Source organism: Stegastes partitus, unplaced genomic scaffold (assembly GCF_000690725.1).
Source record: "Stegastes partitus isolate 25-593 unplaced genomic scaffold, Stegastes_partitus-1.0.2 Scaffold310, whole genome shotgun sequence".
Lineage (NCBI taxonomy): Eukaryota > Metazoa > Chordata > Actinopteri > Pomacentridae > Stegastes > Stegastes partitus.
The window spans coordinates 555,491-568,631 of record NW_007578041.1 but is presented as its reverse complement, the minus strand read 5'-3'; the positions used below and the strand labels follow the sequence as shown (position 1 = coordinate 568,631).

Here is a 13,141-nt window from a genome sequence, read left to right as displayed (position 1 = left end):
AGGCTTGCATCCTTCAGTGCTCAGATTTGTTATTTCCTTCTGTAAAATCCATCCATTATTATCTCTCCACCTTCATCCTCACCAGGGTGGTGGGGGGCTGGAGTCTATCCCAGCTGACTCAGGGTGAAGGCAGGTTCACCTGGACAGGTCGCCAGTCCATCGCAGGGCTACACTTAGAGACAGACAACCAAGCACACTCACATTCACACCTACGGACAATCTAGAATCACCAATTAACCTCAGTATGTTTCTGGACTGTGGGAAGAAGCCGGAGAACCCGGAGAGAACCCGCGCAGCACGGGGAGAACATGGAGACTCCACGTAGAAAGATCCCGGGTGTCCTCACCGGGACACGAACCGGCAACCTTCAACAGTGCTAACCAACTGCGCCACCTTGCAGCCCCTAAATGAACCAATTTTCTTTAAAAACAAAACAAAACAAAACAAACAAAAAAAAAAAGTGATGTATTGAGCCTGGCTACAACATCAATGTTTTTATTTATTTTTATTTTATTGTGGTCACTTCAGCTGTTTGTACTTTCCTGCTTCGTTTCTTTCTTTCTTTATTCTTATTTTCCTGACGAACGCAAAACCCTTAATTTGACCCCCTAAACACGCTCAAAAACTCACTAAAATTGGCATGCACGTCCGAATCGGCGAAAAATTTGATAAAATGAAAAAAACAAACAAGAAAAGGCTCTCTAGCGCCACCTAGTTACAGAAAAACACACTAAAACGGCCCTAGCGGCCAGTAGGAATGTCTTACAGAGATCAAACCAACACCAAAACGTTCGTCTCAATGGGACCCACAAATCTCGTGCTGACACCCCTGACCTATCTTCAACCGGAAGTCCGCAATTTGCCTTTCAAAGTAAGAAAATGAGAAAAAACATCTTTTGGGAAAAAATTATCCTGTCTGACACCGTAAATCGTATCAACTTGAAACTCGCACAGGAGACAGAGAAGGCCTTGATGTACAGAAGTTCTGAAGGGATTTGGCGTTTCTCAACCGGTTTTCGAATGGCGAGCCGTTAAAGTTGATGAGCTGTCGCAGCCTCGGCTCAAACTTTGTATGGCTGTCTATGGGACATGTGCCGACATGCTGTGACATTTGGTCATCTACACAAAAAACTAAATGTCCTACAGCTTTAAAAATGACAGTGAGGGCTTCCTAGCAAGATTTCCCACAAAAATATGCTGTTTTTACACACATTTGGTGAAAATTGTGGCTGTATGGGAGAGAGAAAGTAGGTAAAACTCTCTCAGTGGGGGGCATGCAGAACGATGACATCATCACAGCTCAGTGCAGCTGGTCATGTGACTCACTGACAGGCTGAGCAGAGACACAAACATAGCTCCTTCACCTTAAAGCAGGTGTTACTTGAAGAACGGTCAGACGGGCATGAGGTTGCAGCGCGGACCAAGGATCCGACAAACGCTGCTTGCAGCTTAAATTAACTTTAGCCGACGCTAGCCGCTGCTAGGTCACCAGCTAGCTTAAACTGAGTTTAGCATCGATGTTTAGAACTGAACATCTAATATTTCACACGATGTTGTTTCGAAATTAATTAATCTTAAAGGAGTGATGGATTTTTTTTCTGTTAAAACAAACGTCTTAACTGGTATTAACGAGCTAAATTTAGACAAAAATAAGTAGTTTTAGCAAGTTCCCGTCTGAACTTGGTGTATAGTTCAAAGACCGTGAGCTTTTTTTGGTGAATGGAATTTGTTTGGAATTTTTTACGCATTTTGATAAATTTTTGAAAATGACATCGACATTTTGGAGCACAAAATCTTGATTTAAACGGCAATCTGGTATAATTTGAAGGTTTAAATGACCGCAGTTGGGGAAACGAGGTGGGGACCGGCTCTCGTACAGAACCGTCGGCCGTGCTGCTGTCCTGCGGTCCGTGAAGGCGCCACGGTTCACCACTGTGTGGCTGCAGATCCGCGGTCCGCAGGATGAGGAGCGGCGGGGATGCTGCTACCTCCTGTCCACCGCTCACACACTCGGTTCCTCGGTCGGTGTGAAGGGAAGCAGCCGCAGCCATGGCCTCGGACAGTAAGTAGGACCGCCTGCTGCCGTGTGACGCCGCTGTTTTAACCGGGGATGAAGGCTGTTTGCGGGCTGTGCTGGTTTATTTTGGCTGCTTGGGAGCGTCAGGATGTGTAGGCCAGTTCGCCCTCACATCATCCAGCTCTGTGGCTTCTGCTCAGGAGCCACACTATGACCGATTTAGAGCCTTCAGCAGCCACCACGTCAACAATATTCGTGTTATTTCTTCAGTTTCGCTGCAGGAATCTGTGGCTGTCGCTGCAGAGTTGATAGTTGCCTCATCATGGCCACTTCATGGACGCCTCTTTTTCCTGTTTCCTGCTCAGTCCTGCTCTCCTGAACACTGACAGTCATTTGGCAAAATACATATCAGTGTGTGTTCTCTCATTATGCCTCAGGCCGGCTGACAACCGGGTCGCTTTTTATAACCTCAGTGATGCAGTGAAAGCAGCTTTTTTAAACAGACATATTTACGTCCCTAAAAATGATGCAAAACGACCAGATTAAATGCTAAATATGACACACAGAATACTACACAGCGAGAGTGTTTATTTTGCTACTAAGTCAGATTTTGAATGCAAGAAAATGTTTGCTAAATAGATTTTTTTTTAAAGGAAAAAAAAAAGAATAAATCTGCGTGAAATAAATTTTCATGTGCTGCAACTGAAGTTTTTGGGGCCCTTTAAAGGTGTTTTATTTTCTTAAGGCGGTTGAATTCAGTGTTTTTTAAGCGTTTATTCTGTCAGCAGGTCTTTCTAAATCCTAAGACGTGAGCAAACAGCAGACGAACCCACCAAGACAAATGTCATCCCGTGTTTGATGAGTCTTGTTGGTTGAACTTCTTAACCTGCAGCGATCAGCAGGACGTCCAGGTGATTGTGAGAGCGGTTTAACGCAGCATCAGGAAGCTCAGCAGATCCACACTGTCCACAGGAGGCTGGGACAGCTTCAGGATGAGCTCCTCCAGCAGACACCTTGGTCACAGCTTCGGCTCAGAGTCGGTGTTGGTGTTCACCTGGAGGCTTTAGGTCCCATATTTACTCGTTTTAGCTTCACGTTACTGATTGACACGGTCATAAATGAACAGCCAACAATTTCTTTTAACCGACAAGTTATCGAAACCAAGCTCATAGTGCCGCCCATCATTCCTCAGTTCTAGTGTTGAAACATTTTGTGTGTCTTTGTGGTGTTTCTGCGTCTGCTGTTGGTCATTTTGTGTCTCATTGTGGTGGTTTTGCATCTAATTTTGGTAATTTTGTGTGTGTTTGAGGTCATTTTGTGTGTCTTGCTGGTGGTTTTGCATCTGTTTGTGCTCATTTTGCGTCTCTTTGTGGTGTTTTGCATCTATTTTGCATCTGTTTTGCATCTAGTTTTGCTCACTTTGTGCTTCTTTGTGGTCATTTTGTGTCTCTTTGTGATTGTTTTGCGTCTGTTTTTGGACACTTTGTGTGTCTTTGTGGTAGTTTTGCATCTATTTTTGCTCGTTTTGTGTCTGTTTGTGGTCACTTTGTGCTTCTTTGTGGTCATTTTGTGTCTCTTTGTGATTGTTTTGCGTCTGTTTTTGGACATTTTGTGTGTCTTTGTGGTAGTTTTGCATCTATTTTTGCTCGTTTTGTGTCTGTTTGTGGTGGTTTTGGATCTATTTTTGGTAATTTTGTGTGTCTTTGTGATGGGTTTGCATTTGTTTTGGGTCATTTGAGTGTCTTCCTGGCTGTCCCGTATCATTTTAGGGTTTCTTGCGTTGTTTTGTGATAACTTTGTGGTGATTTTGTCTGTTTTTGTTTTTTTGGTCATTTTTTTGTGTCTTCAGGGTTGTTATGCATCTCTTCTTAGTCATTTTGTGTCTATTTGTGATTGTTTTGCATCTGTTTTTGGACATTTTGTGTGTCTTTCTGGTGGGTTGTAACTGTTGTGTGTTATTTTGTGCCTATTTGTGGTGGTTTTCCGTCAGTTTTTGATGATTTTGTCTTGCTTTGTGGTTATTTTATGTCTCTTTGTGGTTGTTTTGGCTTTTAGTGGTCATTTGTGTGTCTCTGGTCATTTTGAACGTCTTTGTGGTCAGTTTGCCTTATTTTGTGGTCAGTTTGTGTCTTTCTCGGGCCATTTTGTCTCTCTGTGGTCATTTTTGAATAATTTTATGGTAAATTTGTGTCTCTCTCTGCTCATTTTGTGTGTCTCTATGTTCATTTTGTGTCTCTTTGTGGTTGTTTTGCATCTATTTTTGGTCATTTTGTTTGTCCTTGTGGTCAGTTTGTGTCTCTTCTGGGTTATTTTGTATCATTTTTTAGTCATTTTGTGTTTAAGCCTCTGGTCATTTTATGTCTCTTATGCGTTTTGTGTCGATTTGTGATCAATTTGTGTTGCTTTGTGGTCACTTTAAATCTCTTTGTACTTGTTTTGTGTCTTTCTTGTGTCATTTTATCTCTCTGCGGTCATTTTCGTATGATTTTGTGCGATTTTTGTGTCTCTGTGGTTATTTAGGCTTTTTGTGGTCATTTGGTGTCTTATTTGTGTCTCTTTGTGGTCAGTTTGCATTACTTTGTGGTCATTGTTTCCTCTCTCTGGCCATTCTGTGTAGTTTTGTGGTTGTTTTATGTGTCTTCGTGGTTGTTTTGAATCTTTCCTTGATCATTTTTTAACACAAAAAACAACTGAAAACTGATCCAAAGGTACAGTGACAGGCAGTAACATCACAAAAACATGAATAAAATGTCCAACAAGCATAAAACTGTACTGACACACTAATAAAATAATTAATAACAATCATTTAATAACGTCGTTCTTTATTTAAAATGGATTCTGACACTATAATCTTGCTAATAACCCCGATATCTGAGTTTTTTAAAATGTTGTTTTAGCATTCAGGTACTTCTCGAGCCTTTAACCTGCGAACTTATCGCCCCCGCTCTTATTTTCCGAGCTACAACTTTAAAGCAGAACTTTTCAATCCTGGTTTTCTTGCTCCGCGGTGCGTTCACTGTCCCCGCCTTCCTCCGTGTTGTTGAGTCCTGGTCAGGAAATCCGCCTCGCCCAGCGGGAGGCAGGAAAGCGGCGCTGAGTGACGCCTCGCCCTGGAGACAAAGCCGAGGTTATGAGACGGAGGGACGAAGGAGAGAGTTCAGGACAGACGGAGGCGAGGAAGGTTAACGGGAGGAAGAGGAGGGAAGAATGGAAGCAGCGAGCACTGAAGCTGAGCGAGACAGTAGGTCCACCAGAGTTTACCGCTTTCAACCGGAGCTCAGGAAGAGTTTTATCTTCTGAGGGTTGAATCAGAGAAACGTTGGTCAAAGTTAAGTTCTTCATTTTACTGTGAGAGAGCAATAATTAATAATCAATAAGACCCTGAAACCGAACGACACACGTTTGTGGTCATTTTGCAAACATTCTGCATCTCTTTGTGGTTGTTTCGTGTCTATTTGTTGTTTTGTCGTCTCTCCTTTTGGTCATTTTGTGTTTCTTTGTCGTCATTTTGCACCTCTGTGGCGGCTTTGTGTTAACTTTGCTCATCGTGTCTCTTTGCGATGCTTTTGTGTCTGTTTGCGGTCACTTTGCGTTGTTGTTTTTTTTAGTCATTTGGTTGACTCCATCCAGAGCTCTGAGATGAGTTACACCGATGTGATTCATTAGTGTTTTTGTTTTTGCGCGTCGTGCAAAACGCCCGAATAGAGACAAGAGCAAAAAAAAAAGACGGTAACAACGGAGGAAAGATGAGATCAGACGCGTTATTTAAAGCTTTTATTCGTTGTTTTTGTTCCTGTAGCACAAAACAGAGACAGATACAAACACTCAAGATAATACTAATACAAATATTCATTTTTTGGGAACATGTGCTCCTAAACCCGGATGTCAGACAGAAGTCCACCTGAGACCCACCTCAAGGACGTTGGACTCTAAAGAATGAATCCAGTGTTCTTCATCGGTTTTGTGGGGTTTTTTTTGTTTGCTTCAAACCTCCACCTGTGAGTCTCTGCACACGTTTAGCAGCTGCACCTGTTTGTCGTCTTGTTGTTGTTGTTGTTACGCAGCTCTTCACCAGCAGGTGGCGCCGCGATGCCACGATTGTAAAGCGACAGAATCTCTCCGGCCGTTTTATTTAACAGATGAATGATGGTGAAGGTTTAAATGCTGCATTTCATCACGTCCAACTGCAGACGGTTCGTAGGTGATTCTAAACGAAATACTCGGCGTTCAAGTGAAATAAAATATTGATATCTGAGGATTAAATAAGGATTCTGCACATGGTGATCAAACTGCTTCCGAATTTGACTAGAATATGGGCTGATGTTGCATTTTTTTAAAAAAATAAAATTTTTTGGGCTTTTGCCTTTATTTAGAGCAGTGGAGAGAGACAGGAAAGGGGGGAGAAGAGTGAGGGAGAGACCTGCAGCAAAGGGTCGTGAGCGGGATTCGAACTCACAACCGCTGCGTCGGGGACTGTAGCCCCTGTTCATGGGTCGCCCACTCAACCAGGTGAGCTATACGGGCGCCCTGATGTTGCATTTTTAAAGCTGAATAACAAGCTTTTTTCTCAAATATGACCTCCATAGTCAATAAAATAGCAGGATGCTCAGTAAAATATAATACAAAGTGTGTTTTAATGAGTGTGTTTACTGTAAATACTTCTGGTTTATAGCAACAGTTTGGTTTGGCCTCAAAAGGTCAAATACATGGTAAAAAAAAAAAACTGTTAGGGTTAGCGTCTTGTTTTGTCCACAACTCAGATATTTATTTTATTGTCTCAACTGAGGACAGAAACCAGAAAATATTCACACTTCAGAAGCTGCAGTCACAGAGTTTATTTACTGATTTTGCTTCGATGCATTCAGGTGCCACCTGAGGAGCAAATACCAACAGATGCATCTGCAGTTCATCAAATATGCATCAAACGGTCGGATCGAGATGACAAAATGTGTTTAATGTGGGAGCTGCTCTGTGCACTTCAGCCAAATCATCACAAAATATTCGTCTCGTGTCTGTTGGTCACAGCTGAGCTATTAATTGTTTTTCATTTTTAGTGAGAAGTGCAGAATTTTTTGTCTTCACAGAAGTTGAATAATGCGAATGACTTATTTTTGGCGAATTTTTTTAGCGCCGTTCAAACTCGCTAGTTCAGAGTTTTCAGTCAAGTTCAGTTACAGTTCATCCTATTTTGTTAATCTTTTTCTATTCTTTCACTTTTATTGTCCACTAAGGTCCATTTGACAATATTAATAATCTGTAGTTGCCTCCTAACTTAGCTATTAGCTGTTAGCGTAGCATTAGCCACTGTGACAGCAGCTAGTGTCCTGATTGGTGGAGATGTTGGTACTTCTTTTTTTTCAGTTTTTGCAGGTTGTGTCTCTGTGTGAGACGAGTCTGTCACTTAGAGCAGATTGTTAAAGTTAGTCTAACTTTAGCAAGATGTTACGGTGCCTCAGCTAGCGTTAGCTGCGGGCTAAGACGTACAGCTAACCTGGTAGCCTGGCGCCGTTGGCAGAATCAGTTCCAGCTGCACCACTTGTTCACGTCTACAGGCGGATTTTTAGGCTCTGGGTTGTGGAAAAACTATGCTCATAAGAAAAAATCATTAAAATTTGTACGAATGATGCAGAATTTGTTGAAAATAGCAAAACGCTTGTTCAAAATAACTCTAAAATTGCCCTAAATGACAAAAACTTGGAGTCAGTGAAGGGCTACCTCAACATGTTTGTATATTTGAAGAACTACGGAGGCAGCTCCGTCACCTCTGCGGGTGTGTTTCACCTGCTCAGGTGAACGTGTTTGTGTTCGAGGCCTCATGAAGCTTCGGTCTGACTTTGATCTGGACTCGCAGCTGGTTTGAAGCGTCTCTCCAGCTGAATCCACTCCCGAGCTCTTGTATTCTTCCTATTCATCATCTCTTCATCTCAACCTTGAGATGCTCTCGTCTCCTCGGCCAATCAGGACGCTCAGACGGACGGCGCCATGGTAACATGAGACCTTCTTACATGTGGGTGGGAAACAGCACATTCATTATACCTTAATAGAGCCGCTGGACTGTTTCCAGGGAAACTATGATTTTCAGGTGTGTGTGTGTGTTTGAGGCTGAAAACATGATGTTTGTGGGTCAGTGAACGCCTCGTGGCTCTGGTGGTTTGTTACTGGGACGAATCTCAGAGCGGTTTGATCCACCACAGCTCAGTTTCTGCTTTCAGTAACGATAGTGTTCATGATTACAGGCGGAGATGTGGTGATTAAACAATATCTGTACTGGCTGCACTGTGAAACAAGCTTCACCAGACAGACAGATTTTTACAGCGTGATGCCACAGACTGACAAAGTTCAAAACAACAGAGTTCTGATGAAAAAAAAAGTAAACCGTACGATTAAAAACTTGTTTAAAGTGATCTGAAACTTGTCTAAAATGCCAGGATTGTCCTAAAACGACTCAAAACTCGCCCAAAGTTACCTAAACATTGTCATAAAATTACAAAAACTTGTCTTCAGTGCCCTGTAAATGGTTTAAAGTGACTCGGAAACTCTTGAAAGTGCATCAACATTTGGCCAAAATGAGTGTCAAACTTAAAAAAAAGCCAGCTAGCTAAGCTTGCCAGGTATCTTCTAACAGCTGGATGTTGCAGAGTGACTTAAATATCTGCAGTAGTTTGAAATACCAGAGTTCAGCAAAGACAAAAAGAGTTTAAATTGTGATTCAGAATTTGTCAAAAATAGTAAAAACCTGTCCAAAATGACTCAAAACTTGCCAAGAATGACCTCAAAAATGACAACAATTGCAAATACTCGTCCAAAGTGTCGCCAAAATGGTTGAAAGTGACTCAAAAAAACTTGTCCAAAGCAACTTGAAGCTTCTTCAGAGTCGCATAAAATTGACCAAATTGACTTGAAACTTTTCGAAACTCACTCAAAAATCTTCCAAAATAACTCAAACTGTCCAAAATTACCATAAACTTGTCTAAAATTACCCCCCAAAATATTCAAAATGACCAAAAAATTTGTTAAAAAATGACAATTTTCAAGTCATTTTGGACACTATTGTGCTATTTCAGGCAATTCCCATGTCCCATGCAAGTCCCATGGTGTTACTAACACCTCTCCAGACTTTTCCTCTCTGCTCTACTCATCAGATGTAGAAAGATGTTCCATCATGCTGGATGTATCTCCACCAACTGGCTCCTCTGTTCTCTGGTTCTGATCCATGCTGCATTTATTTATAGGTTTTATTTTCCTCTCAGTCTCTCTGAGGAAACACTGACTGCAGTTCAACCTGAAAACACAGATTTTTTTTTTTTTTTTGCTTCATTCAGAAACAGATTTTTTTTTGGTACGTTTCTGAATAAGATGGAAAACAAAGTGATGACGATGGAATATTACAGTTTTAAGCTTAGATTGGGTTTTTTTTTCTCACAGAGCTGCCAGTCACAGATGAGTAGTTCAAGGACTGACGGAAAGTTAAAAACCTGACGATTATTTCTGCTTTTACAGTTTCAGGGTCTGATAAATGTTCTAATTTTGGTGATTTTTAAACAGATAAGGTGCCTTTCAAACCCACTGGCAGGTTAAATGAAAATGTATTGATTCACATTTAAACATCAACATCCTATTTATTTTGCTGTTCTCTGATGTGTTAAACAGAACCAAGGAGAACATAAGCTGCGTGATATCATCCTCAGTGTGTTTCTGTCTTTGTCACGCCGCTTCGTTCAGCTGTGCGTTATAATCTCCAGACAAAAGGTCAGCACACGTACAGCCCTCGAACTAATCACCACATTAGTGACCCGAAAACGAACCCGGAGACGACGAGTTTTTTTTACACAAAAGAAGAAACAACAAAGCAGCGAGTTTTTCCTCTCCAGGATCTCTGGTTAATTAGCCGTAATGACGCCACCACCGCCGCTGTGCGACTCGTCCTCTTCTGTGTTTTTTTAATGTCACTTCAAAGCAGCTCTCGTCGCTCCTCACTTCAAAGAAAAGGCTGGAAAAGTCAGCAGCTGCATAGTAATCAGGGGATCAGGATTCAAACGCACAAACACGCTTTTCACAGCCGCGCTTCTTCACCGCCGTCGGTTCCGTCTCTCCGTCTGCGCTGGCCTCTCGTTGACTTCCTCGCTTATGCAATAATTCATGAGGTTTTTGCTTCTGCAGCGTTTTGTGTTTGAGCGGTTTTTACCTCCTGATTGTTTCACATTCTTACGAGGTGGAACTATTACGTCTGGAGGTCCCGGCTCGTGTTCGTAGCAGGTGTGAGGACGGACTCGGAGCCCGGTTTCTTCCTGACCATCTGGATGCAGACAGTAGGAGGTTTCTGAGGCTCCAACACTGAGCTCAGTGTCTGACGCTCGGAGCAGCTGACGGGGAAACTCCCCTTTACGACCGCACCCGAACACACCGGCCAAACGTTTACTGTCGCGCTGCGTCCGCCTCAGCGGGAGATCAGACTTTTGGAAGTTAGTTTAGGTTTATGTTCAGATATCAGTCCCAAGGTAGGATTTATAGCAGCAGATGCAGTTTGGCTGGTAGAGAAAGCTGTTCTTGTTTTAGTTTTCGGTTCTCGTACATTCAACAAAAATACATCTTGAGCTCTGATCTGCATTTTCTCAGCTCAGTGTTTCAGGTCTTCAATAGTTAAACCTGCCTATTTACAACTTCATGCTGCAGAGTGACTTGAAATATGTCAACAAAGAAAAACTGAGTTGAGAAAAAAAAAGTTTAAATTGTTCTGCAAGATTCATCCATCCATCATCTCTACACCTTAATCCTCACCAGGGTCATGGGGGGCTGGAGTCCATCCCAGCTGACTCAGGGTGAAGGCAGGTTCACCTGGACAGGTCACCAGTCCATCACAGGGCTACACTTAGAGACAGACTACAGACATGGCGATAGTTAAACATCTATAACATGTGGAGCCTCCATTAATTTACAGTGTTGTAAACAGCTGTGGACACTTGGAAAACTGCTGGACATGCAGATTCCATCTTTTTTCATTTTTCTAAACTAAATAATTAGAGACATTCAACCCTAATTTCTTTGTATTTGATTTTTATTGCATTATATTTGTGTCACAGAGAACAGAAGACATTTCTGAGTTCTCTCTCCTTCTTCATGGTTGTTCCGTTTCGGTAGAAGTGCAGGACTTTATGTATATATACATATTAGTACATATAATATGTATATTTAGAGGGTTAATGTGCAGAAGTTTAGCATGTAGTTAATATTTAGCTGGCTAGCGTGTTAAAAGTAGTTTTTTTTGGCCAAGTGGGGGCAGCGGCATAACAGCCAACATGTTAGCAAATAGCTGCAGCATTAGCATCTTTAATGATGTTTTAAGTTTTAGCTCTGCTTTGGTCTCCACCAGCCCGTACAAATAAACAAACATTCGACTCTTTAGCTGCTAAATATTCCACTTTTTTCACAAGACACTGAACTAAATCGGTTGTTTGGCAGCAACCTCGTCACCAGTCCTTCTGTCAGCTTCCTTTTAAACGCCTGAGTGGTTTGTGCTGCTGGATGTTTGGGATTAATCAGGTAAACCTGTAAAAACGTGGGAGTTGGGAGTCCATGAATGGCAGACACAAAAGCAGGTGAATCAAACATAAATAATAGTACCGAGCCTCCTACGCTGCTCTCAGCTCTCGGCAGGACGTGATGCTTCCATTGAATTCTGCTCGCGTTACCGTGGAAACGGGAGACAGCGCCGCATCCTCCATCTTCACCTCCGCTGGCTTTTCACTCATCTGTTTCCTAGTTGTTTTTGTTTTTTCCCCCCAACTTTCATCCTTGCTTTGTTTCTCATCTGGTCCACATTTCCCTCCTTCTCTCTTCCTGCCTCATCTCCTTCCTTCCTTCCTTCCTTCCTTCCTTCATTTCCTCACTTTATCACAGATTTTCCCTGTTTTGTGAAATGACACATTAGGGACTCTTATGGGTTTAATTAGGCCATTGTCAATATCAGTCATTGATAATCAAATAAAAGCCAATATCTGGAATCGATATAGACGACTCTCCTGTTTACTGATCAATTGATCGAGATCAATAACCGTTGACATTATCCGTCTCTTGCGGTTTTGTTGCTCACTGTTATTGTCAACTACGGTTCATGTTTTAAAACACTATTAAATATTGTTTTCCAGACTCTGTTCCACGTTAATCTGTATCTGCCCCCTCATTTAGCTGCGAGCCATGAAAGCCGCTAACGTCCTGATTTTTGGAGAAGTTTGTGCTTCCTGTTCAGTTTTTTTGCAGGCTGTTTCTCTGCTGAAGAGACGTGTCGGTCAGTTAGAATAAAGTGTTAAAGTTAATCTGACTTTAGAAAGATGTTGCGGTGCCTCAGATAGTGTTAGCTGCAGGCTAGGAGGCACAGCTAACCTCTTTGCACTACCCGTAGCCTAGCAGCATTATTGGGGTCTTTCTGTGAATGAAAGCTTGTGTAATATTGCAGAGTTTATTGAACCTCACATTAAAACACAGCTCTGCTAATGCACCAGATCTGCTGCAGTGGCACTGCAATGCTCTCTTTCTGTCTCTCTGTGTAAACAATGGTTGTGATTGGCCGTTGCTCAGGACATGTAACAGCCAATCAGATGGCGCTGTCGGCAGGATGTTGTTGACCACAGAGAGAGAGCTGCTGAATTAGAATCCAAGTGGATTTTTTTATTTTCCTATAATCAGCCAATAAAAATAACGATAATCTAAAAATGCTCAATATCTGCGTCAATAATTGGTTGACACCTATGACATATAATATCAAGAAAAAGACACATTTATCAGAAAAAAGGAAACTGTAGATAACATCAACATCAAAACCTGGATGTTTACAATCAGTAATTTGTTCTTTCACAATGTCTGACCATAAAATTTTACTGCTTCACTGTATTTAAATCAGCCAAACAACATTGTTATTTCACAGATATTTGCTGTTACAGTATTTGACTGTTTTAATGTATTTTCTGTCTCGCTTGCAGCCTGAAGATTTCAATAACATGAATAACAGAAATGTTTATTTCCACTTACTGCAGGTTAACCTGAGAGCAGCTGTTAACTAGTGTTAACAGCTATTAATTGGTTTATTAGCAGCTATTAACTGGTTTTGTTAGCAGCTATTAACTGGTT

General features: G+C 41.8%; 1 protein-coding gene across 1 annotated transcript in view; it reads left to right on the top strand.

Annotated features, from left to right (window-relative positions):
* Positions 1-1,981: 1,981 nt before the first annotated feature.
* The window catches only part of syt16 (synaptotagmin XVI), a 43,345-nt gene continuing 32,185 nt past the window's right edge, over positions 1,982-13,141 (top strand). The window contains exon 1 of the mRNA XM_008283418.1: positions 1,982-2,062. Coding sequence (XP_008281640.1) covers positions 2,050-2,062 — 13 coding nt within the window. The 5' untranslated portion in view covers positions 1,982-2,049. The remainder of the gene's footprint in view (positions 2,063-13,141) is intronic.